This window comes from Phasianus colchicus, chromosome 2 (assembly GCF_987193195.1).
Source record: "Phasianus colchicus chromosome 2, bPhaCol1.hap1.1, whole genome shotgun sequence".
NCBI classification, from domain to species: domain Eukaryota; kingdom Metazoa; phylum Chordata; class Aves; order Galliformes; family Phasianidae; genus Phasianus; species Phasianus colchicus.
This window is the reverse complement of record NC_143437.1, coordinates 55,376,243-55,397,705: the sequence shown is the minus strand read 5'-3', so window position 1 is coordinate 55,397,705 and position 21,463 is coordinate 55,376,243. Positions and strand designations below refer to the sequence as shown.

At 35.4% G+C, this 21,463-nt stretch overlaps 1 protein-coding gene across 7 annotated transcripts in view; it reads right to left on the bottom strand.

Annotated features, from left to right (window-relative positions):
* Nucleotides 1-21,463, bottom strand: part of AHI1 (Abelson helper integration site 1) — a 91,114-nt gene that overhangs the window by 49,918 nt on the left and 19,733 nt on the right. For all 7 annotated transcript variants that reach the window (XM_090135756.1, XM_090135753.1, XM_031610792.2 and 4 more), the window contains 8 exons: nt 19,954-20,086; nt 19,494-19,617; nt 17,129-17,358; nt 14,879-14,982; nt 14,222-14,340; nt 11,064-11,194; nt 9,387-9,527; nt 5,331-5,533 (listed from right to left, as the gene is read on the bottom strand). In XM_090135756.1, coding sequence (XP_089991882.1) covers nt 5,331-5,533; nt 9,387-9,527; nt 11,064-11,194; nt 14,222-14,340; nt 14,879-14,982; nt 17,129-17,358; nt 19,494-19,617; nt 19,954-20,086 — 1,185 coding nt within the window. The remainder of the gene's footprint in view (nt 1-5,330; nt 5,534-9,386; nt 9,528-11,063; nt 11,195-14,221; nt 14,341-14,878; nt 14,983-17,128; nt 17,359-19,493; nt 19,618-19,953; nt 20,087-21,463) is intronic.

The window sequence follows — 21,463 nt, the reverse complement described above, 5'->3', positions numbered from 1 at the left end:
CACTTAAACAAAAATTGTAATCTAATTTGTGTTGACTAGTCTTCATTTGCTTACTCCAGAGATTAACTGTAAAGCACACGTAGAGAAAGCAAAAAAAACCCAAAACAACCCTGACAATTTCCTCATAATAAAGCAGCACTTTTGAATGTAAATCTGTAGTTAATCTCTTTTTGTTTGAATAAGAAATGAATTGCTTACTCCAGTTAACAGAAAATTCAAAGGAATTTGCAAAACTACTAAAATCATTTGAGGTTTAATCATGCATATCATAAAATCAGCATAGAATGGCTTGGGTTGGAAGGGACCCCAAGGACCATCAAGTTCCAATCCCCTTGCCACAGGCAGGGTTGTCAGCCACTAGATCAAGTACTAGATCAGACTGCCCAGGGCCCCATCCAACTAGGCCTTAAATATCTCCAAGGAAGGGGGCATCCACACTCCTCTTGATTTGAGCCACAAACTGCGTTCCTCCCACACCCAACATGTTGAAGGAAAGTATCTCCACTCCCAATAAACATTAATTTAAAAAGTGGGCAATCAAGTGAATTGAATCAGTGTACATTTATGGTCTTTTCTCCCATAAAATGTCCTTGTTAACAAAAGCTGCTTTCTCCACACTTTGGTGATAATAAGGCTGTTTGCACAAGCAGATATAATTTGTTCTCTTTTACCAGTATGACTGAGCCAAGCTTTCTCTGCTCTATATATGATTTGAATAAACATGACATTGCTCAGATGTCCCTGTTTTCTTTGTTCAGCAGGGAGAAAACAGTAACATTTCTTTAATTTTAGACAAACATTACTGGCAAGAAAACTAATTTTAATAAATAAAATTAAAGGATCAATCAGCAAAATCCACACACATTAAAATGCTTATCATCATCTTCATTCATCCTCAGATAAAATAGTTACAATGGCTATAAATTTATGCCAGAAAATGACTGCAATACGTTTCTCATGTCTGACATACTTTCTATATAAAGTGAAAGTCATGGAAAGAAAAATAGTACATACCAGAAGTATCAGGTATCAAAATACAGTCATACAGCTTCATCATCAAAGTTCAATATATTAAACGTAATCTGAGGTAAAATACTTCTGGATGTTCTCCCAGTACCTACTCTCTCAATGAATTCTGGTGTAGTAATATGGTCAAGGAACCAAAAAAAAGCCACCAAACAGTTGTTGGTAGTCCATTGTATAGGAAAGAATTCCGCATATAGCATTGAAAAATTTGAGTAACAGAATTTTGGCAATCATTTCTATAACATTTTCATAGTATTTTTACACAGAAATATGCTGTGAAGATGACTGGAAAAGCCAAGCATCCTTAATTTAGAATTATTCACATACTAAGAGATGAGGCAACCAACATGTAATTGATTCCAGGATTAGTACTACAGAGTATAAACAGATGTTGTCATTAAGATTTTTTTCTCTTTCAAGTTATTGCATGGAGTTTTCGACCCCCCCCCAAAAAAAATAATTTAAAAAAAAAATCACAGCTAGGATATTTTACTTCTACAAGAAGCACTTCTCTCTGTTTTTACATATCATATATTATCCTCATTATGAAAAATATAAACACATATTTTGATTGATAGGTGGAAGTGAAATTTTAAGTACATAAATAGAAACACTGAAAGAAAAGCATTTAAGTGACCTCTCTATGTCTAAAGAAGGGTTAAGTGTTTTTCTATCAAAAACTTCTGAGAATATAAATGTATCTCAGCATTAATTCCCCAAGGCAGAAATAAGTAATACAAGTGCTGCCCCAAAATCAATGCCACCTATTTTATTGCACTGGCCCATGACATCAGAGGTGGATGCTGGTGGTATGACAACAGAGGTTGAACCTTCCCATCAATATTCTGTTATATGTTGTTGCTGTGTGACAGATGGCAGCAGAGGGGCAGCCTGACAAAATGTTATCCTGCATGGAAGTGCATATGAAGCAAACGTGTTACTGAATCCCTCCATGCAGAAAAAATTGCATCCATTAACATTCACTGACGCTGAATTTTTATGGAGACCAAACAGTGGGTGTGAGCACAGTGAGGTGCTGGGTGGTGAGTTTGATGAAAGTAAATTGTAGAATAGAAAACAAGAACTTGAATAAGTCTATACATTAAGAGAAACCTTGGCAAAAGCTGGCAAAAAACAACCTCTATCAAATGCAATAAAATCCAGGCAGGAAGGAGACAAATGAAAACCACAGGAAACCATACTTCATATGTTGTGCTACTCATGGAACAATTTGGTTTTACCTGGTTGTTTACACTGGTTATATAATCTGAGCGTGCCTTTGCACTGGAGGTTTTAAGAAACTGCCACCTTTGCTGTGGTAAGTAAGCTGTATGGTCCAGAAATGGAACAGTCACTGTATTATTTTATCCAAGTTGTGCAGACTGAACTCCTTTAACAAAACTTTAAGTGGAAGACTGATTACTAAAAACTATAAAGCCAACTCCTATAGTTATTTAAGCAAATCTTTAACAAATTTCCAAAGAAAAGGAAGGCCTATACTATGCCTGCAAGTCAAGGCAGAAGCATCATGTGAGATTCACTGAAAAATCATGTAAAACGTTCCCATGCATAGCAGAATCAAGCAGTCTTTCAATCTACATGCATGACTACTTTCCAAGAAAGTAAAACTAAAAGTGCATCTACATTCATATCTTTAACTTGAAGAAGTAATGCACTTTTTGAGTATATCCCAGAGTCATTGTCACTTATTGTGTGCACTTTGCACTGCAGAGCGATTCTAATCTACAAGAACTGGATTTCTCTTGCTTACTGTCCTTCTCTCCTTTTTATAAGCCCTTCCTTCTGCTGATGTTCCCTGTGCTAAGGCTTTTCTTTCTAGTACTGCTCTTCTTTAACTGTTTGTTTCATCTAGTGGTAACATACCTCTTCAGTCACCCAGAGCAGTGCTACCCACCCAAGGAAATGACATTGTTCAACAATTTATAGTGAGCATTCAAAAACTCCTCTGTAAGCACAAGAACTTTATACCACTGGTATTGGCAAACTGCTGATTTCAGGACCATCACTAAACATAAGAAGAACCTGTGATGAACGCTGGATAAAGTTCAGAAGATGAAGGCTGTTTTTGAAAGATTTGGGAGGACAGCTAGGTGTTTTTGGCAGCACGTCCGTATCCTGGCTACAGAGGTCCTGCTCTGCTGTAAAATTCCTCTTCTTATAACTTAAAAAATCCCTGTGAGGGATCATCATCATTCACAGACTTCCGTGGGACAGAGATCAGACTGGATGTGGACTTTTTCAAATGCCGTCCTGCACTGTTTAGAAACCCATACAGCGAAAGGGTTCAGATGACCTTTCCAAAATCTCCCTAATATATGGTCCACAAGCAGAGGGCTTGGAGGATGCTGTCCAAGACTTTGGTCACACTTCTGCTAACAGTGGACTTGTTCATCCTAAACTGGTCTGTCATTTAAAAATGAGAGGTTAGGATTACAAAACGATAGCAGCTGAAAGTCATCCTCTTAAACACACAAAGTTTACACCATTTCATCTAACTACAGGAAACATGTAGTACAAAATTCTTGTCAGAAGATCTCAATGTACTTTACAGAAACCAAAATTAAAAGCTCATAATCATCATTCTATAGTCTAACTGTCACATGACCCTACTAAAACAGATTTGTCTCCCAGAATCCAGAATCCTTGGATCAAACTGCTGTAACAACAACAACAAAAAAAACCTTCAAGAAATTTATTATCTCCATCATCTTCTTCAGAAAAAGACATGCAGAAGAGCAAGAATCTTTTCTCCCTGAAAATCTTTCTAAAGAATTTTCCCCAAATGCAAGGTTAGATGCTCAATTATCTTCGTATTATGTCTCTCATTGTCTCATAATAAAGCATAATGGGGATGTATAGGCCAGAGAACCAGACTAGATATAATCCTAATGAAAACCTCTAAAATTTGATGAGAATAGCTACAGGGTCCTCAGTAACAAGTACTTTTATCTAATGACCAGTATGTTTCTGCTTCACTATTATTAATGCAGACAAAGCCTAAGGCTACATAAAAATCAACATGCACTAAAAAGTACTTAAAATGAAAAATAATACATGGAAACCCAAATGCAGTTCATGTAATTGCGAATATTAATTATAACTGCACAGTTTTGAAATATTTTGCATTCTTGTCAAAAGTGAGGTAGTCTGAAGTTGGTGAATTTTGCTTACTTGAATTTATTGTTAATTACAAAAGCTTTTAATTACTGAGAAACAAGCAAGGCAGTAAAAAAAAATACTGTAAGAAAACATCTCTCCTTCCTCTTTATCTGCTTCAACTTCATTTGAAACACATCTTCCCTTTTTGTAGTCTCTAGCTGCCTTGTTTTAATGCTGTGTAACACTTAGTCCGTTTAAAAGGTAAAGCAATGTATAGTGCAGAAGATGGGTTAGTGACTAGCAGTATTTCTTGGTCTGTCACTGTTTCTTACCCTTTTCAATAGCTTTGGTGTGGGTCCTCTACAGGTCAAAGTCCCCTCAGGAGTTGTACCTGCTCCAGCAGGGATTTCTCACGGGTTGCAGTTCTTTGAGGGATGTACATACTCCTATCTTTTCTTCTGTGTCCTCACACACCTTCTCTCATGCTTCCCTTTGTGCCTTTTCCATTATCTCATTCTGTAGCTCCATTTGTGCATGGCTCTGTGTTTCTTCCTCAAATCCTTTCTTCTTTATTTCCAAACATGCCTCCTCATGTGCTTCCCTTTGCACCTTCTGTACCTCCTGCCCCTTGCAGCTACATTTTCCCTTAACTATGTTTTTCTGGAGGTACCATATGCTTTTCTGATCATTTTCAGTTTCATCGTGAAGTGGGACCAAACTCCTTTTATGGAGCTTACTGGAAATGGCTACGACCAACAGAAGGCAATTCATCCCACATAGTTGAGCCCTACACAGTCAATCCTCTGACATGAAACTCCTGTTCCTTAGGCCAAACAGTTCTATAGGTGAATAGATGAAAAGAAATAATAACCAACAACTTTTCTAAAGCTTAGCTACAGTGATCCAGGGAGTAGACAGTATGAATGGCAATAGGCATTGAAAAAATCCATTCCTAACCACCAGTAATTTATAAAAAAAACAAAAAAAACAACCAAGTGTTAAGCTTTATGTGATTGATCTCTTCTAAAGAGTTAGTCAGGGGTGCAACAACATTACAGAAATATGTATTCATTTCTGAAGAGATCTCAAGACTATACACATATGTTTTGCTACATAAACTACTATAAGAATATGAACTTTGAGAAAACTGCATACTCCTGCAAAATAGAAAAAAAATGACTTACCATTACAGAATCAAGTTTTTGTTTCAGCTTTTGCATTCGCATTGATGTTCTTGCAACACTGGCAAACTGATCTGCTGGAGACATCATTGAACTTTTTTGCATAGGAATTTCAGAAAAACTGCTAATAATTTGCGGGCCTCTTGGTGCAGCTGTGCTAAGTGATGAGCTGAGATCCTTTACAAGTTCAGCTTCTTGTTGTGCAACTGTGAAAACAACCAATATTAATGTGACAGGTGAAGACTTACATTGTCAAGAGAAAAAAAATGTTCAGTGACCTCTATCATTTTGCCAGTCACATCTTCAGTGAAACACCATCAGAATTTGTACTAATAGTGCTAAGGAGAAAACCTCAAAAAGACATGAAACTTTCCCCATATGCTTCCTAATCACAATGCCTCCCTTCTGTTATCTTTGTTCAGTAACCTTTCATTCTGCACTCATATTATGGTATTGCTGATAAACAACGGCATTCTCCACAAAGAAACATTGACGATGGGAAAATATTTTCAAAAGCGAGGAAATATATAGCTTGCAATAAGTTCAAATAAGCTTGTTATACCTGCTCTGAAATTTTCTTTGTTAGACACGTGTATAAGTACAGGAGTTCTTCTTAGGAAGCAGCTGACTCATCTAGAACAGGATACTTTCGATGGAAGCTGCGTGCACTCTCATTTAAACAAATAATTTGAATTTTGTAATTTTCTCAAGTCAATAAATGTTAACAGAATTTTACATGTAACTTCTGTCCAAGGTATTTATAAAACTTCTGGTGTGTGTAAAACATACTGTTGGAGTCTGAAAAAAACTGTGTCAATGACTAAAATTAATATTACTGTATGATTAACTCTTTCAACACTGCAGCAATAAGACTATCTTCTGAAAGCAGTGTGTGCTTTCAGCCAGAAAAGGAACAAAAAGTTAGTAACAGACAACGTAGAAAAAACCACAACCTATGCAAAATCTTACTGCCACCAGTGACTTAGTTAAAGTCAGATGATACAAATAACTACCAGTGTGATATCAGTGTGATCTCTAAATATACGTGCACATACATTATTAGCTTTTTAAAGATTCACTGCCTACTGAAAAGTACTAAATTTGTTTTAAAGGAATCCTTCAACTGACAAATTTTCCATTGCTCTCTAGAATGCATGTACCATACTAGGTTGAAGTTTAGTACTAAATATTGACTGCAAAGTCATTCCACTTTACTTTCCTGTAAAAGTCAAGTGGTTCAATAGACAAATAACTTGAACTGTGAGATTTGATATGAGTAATCTCAGTAGTGCATGTTATTTAAAAAGCAAAGTTATAAAGTCAGGATTAGCTTTATAAACCTACATTCATGGCAAACAAATTAAACAAAAGAATCTGTCAGAGATAAGCAAAATTTAATGCTTAATTCTCATTCACATTATCTACTATGAAAATCTAATAATACATCCTTAGTTGAAACAGTGACACTGCTAAAGTTAGCCACAAAACACAAAGCCAGATAAACGTGCAAATGACAGTCTGGATTTTGTTCTGCGGACCACAAACTCACAGCTAACATTTCTGACCATCTTCTCTTTAACAAGTAGATAACATGAGAAATAAACATCATCTGCCACATATTCACATCAGAAGCTTAACATTAATTAAAAAAATCTATATGATCTCATATATCAATTACCTTCTACGCTACTAACAAAGCCAACATGAAATACTGAGATTTTTTAAGCTGTTCACTAATTCTCAGAACAATGTTACTTCCTGGCTTCATAATCCACCTTCATATTGACAAGGGGATTTTAAGTAATACAAAGGCTGCTCTGAAAATAATGCCTCCTATTCTGTTGGCCCAAGATGTCAGAGGTGGATGTTGGTGGTATGGCAGTAGAGGCTGAACCTTCCCACTAACATCCTGTTACATTTTTTTGCCATGAAACAGACAGAGAGGGGCACAGTCTGACAAAATGGCATCTAACATGGAAGCATATATGAAACAAAGCATGAAATGGAATTCCTCTGTGAAGAAAAAACAGCACCCATTGACATTCATCAACCATGGCATCCTGACTTGCATCAGAAATAGCGTAGCCAGCAGGAGCAGAGAGGTGATCATCCTCCTGTACTCAGCTTTGGTGAGGCTGCACCTCAAATACTGTATTCAGTTTTCTGCCCCTCACTAAAGGAGAACCTGGAGTGCATCCAGAGAAGGACAATTGTGCTAGTGAGAGGTCTGGAGCACAAATCTTATGAGGAGTGTCTCAGGAAACTAGGACTGTTTAGTCTAGAGAGGATGAGGCTCAGGGGTGACGTTAATGCTCTCCACAACTACCTGAAAGGAGGTTGTGGTGAAGTGTTGACCTCCTCTTCACAATAACTAGCAATAGAAGTAGAGAAAATGGCCTCAAGTTGCACTGGGGAGGTTAAGTTTGGATATTTAGAATCATCAAATCACCAACGTTGGAAAAGAGCTCCAAGATCATGTAGTCCAACTTTCACCTACCACCAATACTTTTTCTAACATCCAACCTGAATCTCCCCTGGCGCAGCTTGAAGCCATTATCTCTAGTCCTGTTGCTATTAAAGAAAAATTTCTTCTCCAAAAGAGCGGTCAGGTACTGCAACAGGCTGCTCAGGGAGGTGGTCGACTCACCATCCCAAGAGGTGTTCAAGAAATGCTTAGATGTGGAACTAAGGGACATGGTTTAGTGAGGAAATATTGATGGTAGGTGGATGACTGGAATATAAGATCTACTTAGAGGTCTTTTCAAACCTTAGTGATTCTATGACACTTGCTGAATGTTTACAGAGACTAAAGAGCAGATGTGAACACAGTGAGTGGTACACGCCACATTCCAGATGGCCAGACACAGTTGTTACACCATGAAATGAAGAATGTCTAGATCAGTTCATCTGTGTGAATCGGCGCATTACAACCAGGGAACTGCAAATAGAACTGAAGATCAACTTCAATGCATTGGAAAGAATGCAATATTCAAACATCACCACCAAAGTTTATGCCATGTGGGCCCCACACATAATCACACAAGAAAAGAAAGACTTCCCTATGCAAGTTTGTCAGGAACTATTGAACTAGTATTAGGTGGAAGGTGACAGTTTCCTGGTAATGATGCAATCCAGTCAAGAGACATGGTGTCACCAGTCTAAGCAGGAGTCACAACAGTCGTCCATGGAGTAGTGAGGTGAATTCCATATTGAAGTAAAAGTTCAAGACACAGCCCTCAGCAGGTAAAGTGATGTGCATTGTCCTCTGGGATAGTAAAGGGGTAATCCTTTTCCTGTACCCAGACAAACCATGAACTCTGACAGCTACGCTGTGATACTGACTAAACTGAATGTTCAAACTTAAGACAACCTTTCTCTTGCAACACGACAGCAGACCCTAAACCCATCTGAAGAGCAAATTGCCAACCTTGGCAACTGCAGACTATCTTACCACACTCACTGTATTGTCCAGATTTGGTACATTCTCACTTCCATATGTTTGGATTGAAAGATGGACTGCGTGGGCAACATTTTCCAAGCAGTCACAGCACTTGTGAACCAGTGGATCACTTCCACTGGTGCAGATTTTCACAAGCACAGAAAACTGGTGCTTGTTCATCAGTAATGAAAATGCATTGCTAATGCTGGTGACTAAGTTGAAAAATAAGTGTTTTATAGCTGAGAATTTGCTCTATCAAATAGTTCTTCATACCTGTTGCAGTTTCCATGGAAATAAACAGGAGGCATTACTGTCAGAGTGATCACTGTGTCTGTACAACGCTGCCTAATTGCCAAGAAGTGCTGAGAGAATCACACAACATCACACAACAATAACATACAATAATACATCTATCGTTGAAGTAGAAAGACTTGTGGTGTCTAATCCAATTTCCTGTTCCGGGTTAAGTCCAGTCATGTTTTGGTATCTCCCAGGATAAGGATATTTACTATGATCAATTGACCATTTCTTTTTTTCTTAAAGAAGTACAAACACTAGGCAAATAACTATTAAAATAAAAAAAATTACATGTATATGTATAAAGAGAGTTTGTACTGTACCTTTATAATCATAGATATATACAAGTATTGGTTGGTTTTGACCAAAGGCACAAAATGACACCATATGTTCATGTGGATGAAAGGCAACGTCACGAAGTGGAGATGTGAAGGAAAGTTCAGAATATATTGCCACCTGATCTCCTACAGAAGTGAAACAAAGTTATTGGTATCATGGAAATGTATTTGATACAGCTGACTAACTGCAGTATTTTGCAGAGTGCCAAAACACTTAAAGGCTTTGTTTACCTTTTTGAAGTAGGTAATGATTCTGAAGCTGTAAGCTAAATCATTTCTACACTATTAAAATAGAATCAAACATTCAGCTGAACAACTTCAATGATATATGACTGTAGATAGAAAAAAAGTCAAGTACTTAGAGAGTATACTACTTCTTGAGTTGGTTAAGGCTTATATTTTTAAAATGCACCGACCACCACTTTAAATAAACGTTCTTCATATAATTTCCTTGTTGAAAAGTATTACGTGACGCAAAACAAAAAAGTACTGCAAGCTTTTGAGTTATTCAAGAAGTCAGAAAGGTTAGCAGTGTTGCAACAGCTATAGGAAACCCCAGAGGATGCATCAGGTTAGCTGAACTGTGCTCTTCTGGTAAGCAAGTTCTGGAAAGGTGGTGCTACACAGCATGTGCTCGTGCTTTTATTTCACTGTCTTAGTTGTGGATATCAATTAGATAATATTGACCATGGGAGTGAAAATTGACCAAAACGTGATTTAAAAAAATGAAATAAAATTTGCACTTCAGATGATCACATTGTGTGTGAATATATACATAGTACATAAAGTAAGAAAGAGTGAAAGCTGAGCGAAAATACATTAACACAGTCTCTCTCTCTCGTATTGTATTTATCTACTTATATTAAGTTTTGAGACAAATTATGTAGTGGCATGGATGTGAGCTGATCTAGTTGGAAACATAGAAAGAAATTCAAAATGAAACTGTTGCCTAGCTGCCAGTTTTAAATTATTTAGTATTTTTCCTTTTAAAAAATTCTTTACATCATAATCAAGGACAAGTTTTTGTCAAGAAAACTAGAGAGCATTTGTTACCTTTTGCTGGTTCTTTTTTTGCTGTTACCTCATACAATCAAGATTACAAAGTCTTTATCTTTTCTCATCTAGATATATTCCAGAAATATTTTGGTAGTAAAGTTATTTTAAAATTATTAAGTCTGAGGAATAATTTATGAAGAACCGTTATACTCCAAAGGCCTAACACACTCAGAATCTCTTATCAGCCCTGGGAAATGAGAAACATTTTGTACAACAATAGCCTAATCCCCAAATTAAAAAAGAAAAAACACAACAACCACCCAAATCTAAATCAAATCAAAAACAATCAACAAGAAAACTGATTTGACTTAAAGCATTTTTGTGTATTTCAAGATGCTTATCTGCACACGCGAACTGTGGAACTTTAGCTCAGCTTAAGATGTTCCACTCCTGCTGAATACCACAAATTCTCTCTCTACTTATTTGTTTCCTCTAAACAATTAGATACTAGAAATTAATGAGTTACTTGAAAGATGGAGCTAAGGCTCCAAGATTTAAGAACATCTTACTGATGGTTTCACCTCATATCAAAAGTGTTTCAGTAAAGCTTACAAAACCTTTTCCTCTCAATCTTGACAAATTCAGTTAAAATCATAAGATAATTACCTGTCTCTGGATTCCATACATATGCTTTTCCATCTTCGCTTCCAGAAAAAAGAAATGTACCACATGGGGTTAAAGTGCTGTGAATCTTCTCTCTGTAATTTGTAGCACCTATATATTTCTTTGTAGCCAAGCTGAAAATAAAGAATAGTTTGTAAATGTAGAAGATACTTCAATTTTAGACAACTTCTTGTCTCAGCCCTTTCCTGTATCTCAGGAAAATAAACAGTCATTCCCAAATATGTAAGCACCCACTTTTTGCTGAGTGCAACTCTTACCCTTTATTTTCCCTACTTTTTAAATGAACTTGAAATTACTCATAAAAGTTTATACCTTTGTCTTTCATTAAAAAAAAAAAAAAAAGTATATACTTAGATATAGAGAATAGATACAGATACAGGTATTTGAGTTTTCCCGATTCGGGGCTTCAAAGAAAATGTGGAAATTAGTACTATTATTCCAAGCTCTGCCAAAAATGTTTTCATTATGCTTTATGAGTTTAACTGCAACTCAGTAATGTGTAAGTTTATCTAGCATCTCCCCTTAAACTTTTCAGGCTATTATTTACTTCATTACAAAAGCAGCAGAAGAATCAACAAATTTTAGACAAACATCTTTTACTGTTAATGTTAATATTTTAACATCATTTTCCTACTTAAGAGTAGGAATCTTTATCATTGAGAAAGTACTGGTCAGCATAGTCATAATGATCTAAAAAATGAACTAGTTTGTTAAATAATTTGTAAGCATCATGTAAGACAGAACTGGCAATAGGATTTAAACCAGCATCTCAGCTTGCAATAGAACACCTCCAACATCACATACAGCTGGAAGAGGTATGGAAGAAGTGCAAAGTGGAGAAGGAAATTATACTGTGATGCAGATTTTGAGGCAAGAAAAATAGTAATAGGCTAAAAACAGCCCTCCAAGAGAACAGTAATTTTTAAAAGGTTACTGCAGAAGCAATGGACATAAGCCAGGAGAATTGCAATGTGATTTATATTACAAGACACAGCATTACTTTTAACGATATTCTGAATAAATATATCTGAGATACGATTACGTTTGGCAAGCTTTGGATGCTTTGAAGATCATATTGCAAGAGCATATTTGCCCAAGCGAGAGTTTAGGTTGTGTGAACAGAAAGACAGTATCTCTGAGATGTGTAGAATAGCTTTGTATGATGTGAAACTAACCTTTATACGAAAGGAACCCTAATGTCTGAAACAAAATGCTGATCACATACCTGAGTGACAGGACAGCATTATTCAAAAAGATTTTTAAAAGTTGAAAGAGGACAGCTCAGAACAACTAGCCATCAAAGTGAATTGTGTTGATCTGTGACCTCCACCCCCTCTTTTCTCATGCATGGAATGAAAAGTTAATGATGACGTGCAAACTTATCATTCCCGGGTATCTGACTCTGTGGTTTATCGATAGATTTAAGCCAGTGTAACTGTGGGCTGTGGTCAAAGCAGTAGTCCTGCTGCTAACCTCTCCACCCTTATTTTCCCAGGCTCTCTCTCATTTCTCTAGTGTATTAGCAGCTATCAGATGGGTTAGATTAGATAATTGATTTAAATTAATATTAATCATTTGCTTTTGTAGGTTGATTTTCAGCTGGATCAGTTCACTGATCTGACTTACCCTGCAAAGATCTCTAGAACTGATAAACAGAAAATACTAGGAATACATGGCTAAAGGTGTGCTGTATTCTACTGATAAGATGACTTAAAATAATTGTGCAATTGCATATCATGTTAACTCCTTAAAGAGATTAAATATGCATGTCCAATTTTCTCTCTGAAACTAAACTCTTCACTATTCTGAAATGGTTCTGATAGGACATCAACATCTACTTTAAAAAAAAGGCTACAAGTTATTTCAGTTCATCTACAGATTTCAGGCTTTCATTGAGTGGATACGTTTAACCTTCTAGCACGGTCATTATAATTTACCATTTACAGTAACAAAGAGTCACTTTTAGGACTAGAAAGCCTTCAGCTAGCTCAAACACACAATCCAATACATTCAGTAGTGAGATCTCTGGGGGTGGTAGCCCATGACAAGAGAGAACACAAACAAGTACATTATAAACAGATATGGTTTCTCATGCTGTCAGAGAGTAAAGGTATTTCCCACAGGCAATTTCATGTAGAAAACCAGGGACTGTTGATTTTCTACAGTGAGGGAAAGAAGGGAGCCCATGAAATTGAGAATGAATCATTTACAAAGAGCATTCCTTCGTAAAACTCTTCAGAGGAGAATGTTCAGATGCATCTTATCAATGTATGTACCTGATGAAAGTTAGGTTTTTCTAAGTTTCACTCAATGATAGGATGAGAAGCAATGGACACAAACTGAAATACAGGATATTCTATTTACAGCTAAGCTTCTTTTTTTTTTTCCCATACTTTGAAGATGTACAAACACTAGACCATGTTGCTTACAGAAGACACGGACTTTTCCCTTTGGAGACGTTCAAAACACAATTGGACAATGCCTGAGCAACCTACTCTTATCCTCTTATTAGTGAGATTGGGTTAGACACTCTTCAGGTCCCATCCAACCTCACTAACTCCAGTGATTTTGTCAACCTCACTTCTTGCAATCTGTTAGTAGAGCTTTACATTCACAACTATTAAAACAAGAAAGTAATCAAGAATTAGGTTAAAAAAAATCTCACCACTTGCTCAATACAACCATAATATGTACATAATTGCATTATTCAATATACATGATGACAATTTTCATTATACTTTTAACATGAAAACACTTTTCCAGGCACTTCCCAATATGAAACTAAGAGAAATACATGAATGTTAAAATTTCAAAGTTACTCTCAAGCCTAGATTCCATTTTTAAAAGGGAATGCAATCTTTAGGAGATTAGAGTATTATTTTTCACGTTGCCTTAAGCTCTAGAGTAACCTAGTCATTTTTAGCTATTTTATTCTAAAAGGCATACCCAACATCACACAGAAGGCCTACAATACAACAGTGTTTTGAGATGATCTTCCAACACTAATATTTCTACCTTTAATTATTAGGACATCTTTCTTCTTCACAATTATACATGTAGCAGTTTTATGGAGTCTAATTTCTCCACTAAGAAAATTTTAAAATAAAAGTAAACACACAGTAATACCCAAATCTACTTACATTCTGAGATCAGTAATTCTCAGGGTACTGTCTTTGGCATGGATTAATAAACGTCTTCCATTTGGATGCACCTCCAAATGATTTATTGGAGTTCCTTTAAGATCATTTTCTTTTATTTCCTACAGAAAGATGAGAAAAAGTTGTGTTTTAGTACTCAAGTTTGTAAACATTATTATTCTTTTTTCTCTTCCATTGCTCTTTTCCTGCTCTCTTCACTCTATTCGGTTAAGGAAAACGTTTGATCCTAGATCCCTAAGCAATCAGCTTTTCGTAACCATAAGGCAGATTCTATTATGAGTGAGCTTCTGAAACACAGCTGATGACAGAAACACTGACTGAACACTAGGCCTCAAAGGTATTAACAAAGGTGACTGACTGTTTTATTGTTTTCTCTAGAGAATAAATCTAATGAATTCGCATCTATCTGTTAATATGACATAATTAAACTTCAAGCATTTTCATGTTTTATATGCCAAAAATAACGTGCGAAATAATTAAAAAATGCTGTCAATGACTCACAACATGATTTTGTATTGTTAACAAGTTATTTCCAGTTAAACAAGTTAATTTATTAAAAAAAAATGAATTCTAATCAAGTGACTAGATTTGCAACACTTCACATAAAAATTACAATGCTAGTTTAAGAAACCTGTATACTTTATTAATTCTCCAGTGTTGAAACAGGCATTGAGAACTTCCTTTCACAGATGTATCCCAAACTATTATCACTCCTGAACTATCTCCTGAGAACATGTGGAGCCCTGTGAAATAAAAAAAAAATCAATTCAGAATACCATACAAAAGAACAAATAAAGACAAGGAGTTATGAACAAAAAAAGCTGCTTCTATTATTTTCAGGAATAGGCAAATACAAATTACTTCATGTTTTGCTGTGACATAATCAGTGCAAACACAATTTGCTTGTACTAGAGAATGAAAGTTGATACCGTAAATTTGGATTTACCAAATAAGTTAGGCACCAGGATGCTGAAAATGTTATTAAATTCATTCATTTTCTATTCATATGCTAAAATTGAACATTCATAGCTCAGTGAGGATTACAGAGAATTACATGAGTTGAGTTGGAAGAAACATTTAAAAGTCATCTAGTCCAACCCTCTTGCAATGAACAGGGACACCTACATCTAGATCAGGTTGCTTAGAGTCCCCTCCAGCCTGACTGAATATCTTCAGGGACAGGTCATCTTTGACAGTACATCTTTGGGCAACCAGCTCCAGTGCTTCACAACCCTTATAGTTTTTTTGTTTTTGTTTTTTTTTTAAAAAAGGCCTTATATTCAGTCTCAATCTCTCCTCCTTCAGTTTGAAACCATTTTCTTTCACAAGGTTTGAAACCTTGCCCTTTCACAACAGCTTTTGCTAAAGAGTCAGTCCCTTTTTTACTTATAGCCTCCTTTCAGATACTGAAAGGCTGTTCTCAGGTCTCCTACGAGCCTTCTCCAATCTCAACAGCCCCAGCTCTCACAGCCTGTCCTCATAGGAGAGATATTGCATCATTTGGATCATTTTTATGGCCCTCCTCTGGACACACTCCAACAGGTCCATGTGTCTCTTGTAGTGAGGACTTCACATCTGGATGTAGTACTCCAGGTGAAGTCTCATCAACGCAGAGTAGAGGTGCAGGATCAGCACCCTCACCCCGATGGCCACACTTTTTCTTTTCTCTTTCTTTTTTTTTTTTTTTTTTTTTTTAAACGCAGCCCAGAATACAGTTGGTTTCTGGACTGAGAAGGTACACTGCTATCCAGTCTGACCACCTTCCAGCCACCAGTACCTGCAAGTCTTTTTCCACAGGGCTTTGCACAATCCCTTAATTCCCCAGCTTTTATTGATAGTGAATGATAGTGATGACCATCTTGTGCTTATCTATATATTCTCCAAGAGCAACTTGAACATGTTCCAGTAGTTGATCTTAACTTAGGCACAAATTCTGCCTAGGAAAAATGCATCTTTTTCCTCTACTTAGTAACTATACCCATTAATATTTCCAAAAACGAATCACACAACTACTATGGAAGTCACTGATACCCAAAGTCAAATACTTTCAAGTACATTATTCATTCACCCATTTTCAACTCTCCTCACTAGAGTATTATGTCGGTGCACCTGTGACACTACCCACTTTCAGCTGTTAATCTACTAGTTAACATTATTCACAACATTTGAACTAATCTCTGCCCTCTTATCTCACCACCTTTCCACTTCAGTCTAGCATTAAAATTCTCAGTCTTATTTCTGTTATTCTATTTTTTATTTGTTTGTAGTTGGCAACTTTAAACAATATAGAGCATCTGTCTTTGTTACTGTTCTGATCATGTAATCTTCTCAAGTGCTGACAGTTCTCTCAATCTGGTTTCAAACTTCCTGCTTCTGCTCTTAAATGATTATGTAATGCTTCAATTCCTTATCCAAACATGCTTTTTTCCCCTATTTACCTCTCTACACTAGCTACCAGGCTTTCCACCTGCATATTTATGCATTTGCATCCTCTGAATAGCAATATCTGTACTTTATCTTCTGCTTTTTTTTTGCTGCAATATATACAAAACATTAACTAACAAATATTAGATAGTTATAGGGACAATACAAACTAAACTGGTATCAAAATTTGTCCAGTCACTGGTGAGTGACTACACATTTGTTTGTTCATCTTTTCTATGCTTACCATTCCTGATTACCCTTCAATTACATCAGGAACTACACGTCCCTTTGTGCTTGTCCAAAGCAGTTTCAAATAACACACAATACTAATATATTAATTACAAATAGAACTAAAATGATTTTATCATACCATTTCACATTGCCTCTAGGAAATAAATCAAGTTGCACAAAACTAGTCTTCAATTGAAGTGAGTAATATTTGAAGAAGTAATACCAGGTATATACCTTCTGAATCAAAACAAAGTGTGTTGATGAAACTTTTGTGACCATCAAGCTCTTGCAGCAGTTGCCCATGGATTTCTTTCACATTGGCATTCCATATTCTAATTACAGCATCGTAACATCCTGTCACCACCAAAGAGTCAGAAACTGGGTGGTACTTTGCAGTGTAAACAAATGAAGGATGAGGGAAAACTTTCTTTGCAGATGCAACCTGTGTTTCAATCTTCCACATTCTAAAAGGAAAAAATGTTAGGATATCTACTGAATAAAGCAATAATATACATAGGTATAACTGATGCCTTACTTTACGCTAGTGGTTCTAAAGTCAAATGCTTGCTAACACTTAACAGCTATTTTTAATCTTCCCAATTTGTTCCACATATAATCCCCTAATACGCTGTTTTCAAACAAGAATTAAGGTACATCTAATACCTCACATAGTACTCTGCCTTGTAGGTAAAGGAGTACTTATTTAATGGATATTTTGCACATTTTAAAATACACTAAGTATTTCATGGAATGGTTTGTTTTTTTTCTTTCTTCAGTTATAAACACATTACTAAGAGTGGGGTATCATTAAAAGAAAAACAAAATAGAAGTAAAAAAAGAATAAAAACACAACTCACAAACAACACATTCAGGACCAATAAAAAAAATTAAAACACAGAAAATTTTAAAAACAATTATCTACCATACAGTGGCGATCATGATCTCAAAGACATTTTTTTCAGATAAGTGCATAGTAAGAACTGAGTTTATTTCCTGTCCTTTACTATCCACAGCTGTAATATCAAGGGTTTGGTTTTTTTTGTTTGTTTGTTTTTAAGGAGTGTTGTTCCATGCTCATCTGTTGAACCTTTTCCTAAGATGAACTCATAAATGCAATGGTACGTGGACTATGAAATAGAGGCAGATAGCACACTGCAGAGAGCGCACATGGAATCTAATTGTTTGAGTGCTATCCTTCCAGGTTTTGTTTCCAGTGAATGCTGAAGAATTCTAGGATCACTCTGAGGTGAGCTCGTTACAAAATTACAGTCCCTGAGAGTACATCCATTAACTTGCAACTTAATGTACAAAGTCACAAACCTATCTTAGAATGGTTTTGCTCTAACAGCAGAAAAGCTTATTCAGTGCTCAGAAATAACGAGCTATTAAATCTTAGGTAGGCGCAAGGGCAGCATTGCCAGTAGAAAACACTATATAAAGAAGGATTCACTTAACTTCTCAGTTTTCCCTTCAGGCTTTTGTACAATCTGAGTGATGATCCAGGTAATAAACTGATATGACTTTAAAATAACAAAGGTTCTTTCCATCCTCATTCTTTAATTCTAATATGTTTCAAAGGTCAAATAATTCCAACATTAAGGGAAAAAGAAGAAAATCCTTTCCTGAACTGAGTCACTTTGAAGGTAAAGGACAATAAACACAGGAAATAACTCATACTATGACTACGCATAGCACACAGAAAAGGAGGTAGAAGGCTGTAGTTTAATCTTGCTGCCACAAATTTCAAGAATTCAGGAACATTCATGGCATTCATACAAATAAACATAAACAATTGAAACTGACACTTCCTATAATATAAAAAAAACTTATTTTATCTGAATCCAAATTAAAATATATATATATATATATTCTCTTTATTCATATACAGAAAAAGATAGGGGGATAGCAAAAAAGCTCCACACATATATCATTTAACAATTTTTCTGGTATTTTAATTATGCAACTCCCTGTAGCATTACTGAATTGCATAACAGAAGTAGATAGGGATCTGAAGAACTTAACAAAAAAAGCCTATGAAAACCTATGAAGTTGCTCATAACAAAATTCTGCAGTGTCATGGGCATATTTTCCTGTTTTCTACAGTTTCGAGAGTTTTGCTTCTAAACCTCAAACAGATTAGGATTTTAGCATTAACACTGCATGGTAGTACACTTTTTAATTGTAGAGGAAAGTGTGTAAACATTCAGACATTAAAATAAGACAGTCAAATTCCAATTACAGTAATTTAAGTTGCAATATTTAGCTATATGTCCAGAAAAATCAAGATTTACATACGTGCAAAATGGCAGATTTCAACACATTTCACAAATTTTAGATTTTCTATTTCCTGCCTCATGTACAAATTTGCAAGTTTAATGAAGAGTTCACAATATGACGGTTTCTCCAAGGACAGAATATTCCAACTGTCTCAATGATTTCTTGAAATATAGAGCCTTTTTTATTCATTGGTTTGCTGGGCTTTAGATTTAGATGCTGCCATTTTTGTGAAAGTTTTACTCTCAAATATATACACACAAAACTGTGTCACTTTCTTTCATGCTACTGAAGCTGTCTGCCAGAAGATTTCTATCATACGTACCTGACAGTACCATCAGAGGATGCAGTAAGAAGGTGTTGACTGTCCTTTGACCAACAAAGATCATACACTATGTTAAGGTGACCGTAGAATTCTCTCAGGAACTGTCCAGAAGGAATTTCATACACTAATGAAAGTTTAAATAGAAAAATAAACATTTGAAAGCATTAACAATCAATTGTACACAAATAAAGCAAAGATTAATCTAGCCTGAGGCTGAGTTTTTGCTAATACAAGTTAGTTTATTTTCTTTATGTTCTTATTTTCAGAAAACAGTAACAAACAGTTGCTAGGTGTTCATGGACAGCAAGCATACACTTCCATCTAGTGGTTCACAGATGTCACAGATGTCTTAACCCTTCCTAACTCTTCAGATACTGGGTTCACCAGGTTTAAATTGGTAAATCAACAATTAGGATAAAGTACATCAGTTATAGAAAAATACTCCACAGTTTCAACTTACAAGCAATGGGATAGCCATTCTTTCCTGCACATGCTGCTGCCAGGGTTCTTCCATCACGAGAGAAACGAATACAGAAACAGCCCATATCTCCACCTCGCAGTGAAAACAGATGTTTGTTTGGAATGCGACAAGCCTAGCTTTTCAGACAAGAATTGGGGTTACAAAGTTAAAAATATTGACAAAACAACACTCGAAACACTTTCTCAGCTCTTGTCTTGCATAAATCTTCAAAAACTACTAACATTTGAAGGGAATTCAAAAGAAAAAAAGAAAATCAACCTTATAAACAGAGAGAGTTCTTCTGTGCAACTTCCACCACATTTAACTTGTCAGTTGTATGTTCATTTGTTTCTTTAGTACAGACAAGTCTTTAAAACTCAAGGAAATCTAAGAAAACGTCCTTCATTTTAAAGATACACTTTGCCATGACTATCCTTCATATTATACGCTATGGAGTTAGCAACTCAAGTTTCATAATAAAACTTTTAGTAATTTAATAGCTGCAGTGTGAGCTCAGAAAACTAACTACAGGCACACAAAAGTTTGGTCCGCCAAATCACCTTTAGCATTCCTCATCTGTATTGTAATCCCCTATTATTATAATTATTTTTCCAATGTTTAACTTTCAAGAAGTTACATAGGTATTATAGTGTTTCTTCATCTCTTAAAATACCCCCTCTTTTATCCATGGGCTTTTTCTCCAAAACTAAATTCAAAACTTAAGAGAAACTAAACAAACCAGAGTAGTCATTTGACTATTTAACCTAAATTTGATTTATTTTTAAGAATGACAAATGAACAGATTTCTATGCACTTAAAATATACAAATATTCTTATGATCTGCTTATGAAATAATTTAGTATACATTCTTCACTTAAGAATACAAGTAAATGCATCTTGGTAAAAACTATATATGTGAGGAAGAGTATTTCTGCTTTTTAACCTCTCTCTAAAATAAAACATTACAACGTTGAATCAATTTCAGCTTCAAAAAAACTTTTTACTTAAATTTCATATAATTTTGAGTTCATATAAAAATATTTCATATGGAACTCAGTTCTTAATAGAGCATTTTGGAAAAATACCATCTATCTATATTTATGGAGAAATAAAAATATATTTTGAAGATAATTTATCTTTAAAGGTAAAATAATTTTTCTGTATACAAAGAAAATAATAACTTGAATGATTAATTTTTTTTTGGAAAAACATTGGCTTTAGTATTCTTCAGAGCAATATCCTGCTAACATTACAAAAATGTTTTCAATGGACATCAAATCACAAAACAGATCACTGTTAGTAACAGAAGCTTAGTTAAGAATAAAGGAGTGTCAATTTTACTTTTTATTGCAAACTAATATTCTTAGGATTTTTCTTTCACTTGTCTTTGAATAAACACTTATTTGCAGAATGGCACTTTCTGGAAAATTAACATTAACATGAACAAACATTTTAGGAAACCTGCCATTTGTAGCAAGAAAATCAGCACTATGAAACAGACTTACCTATT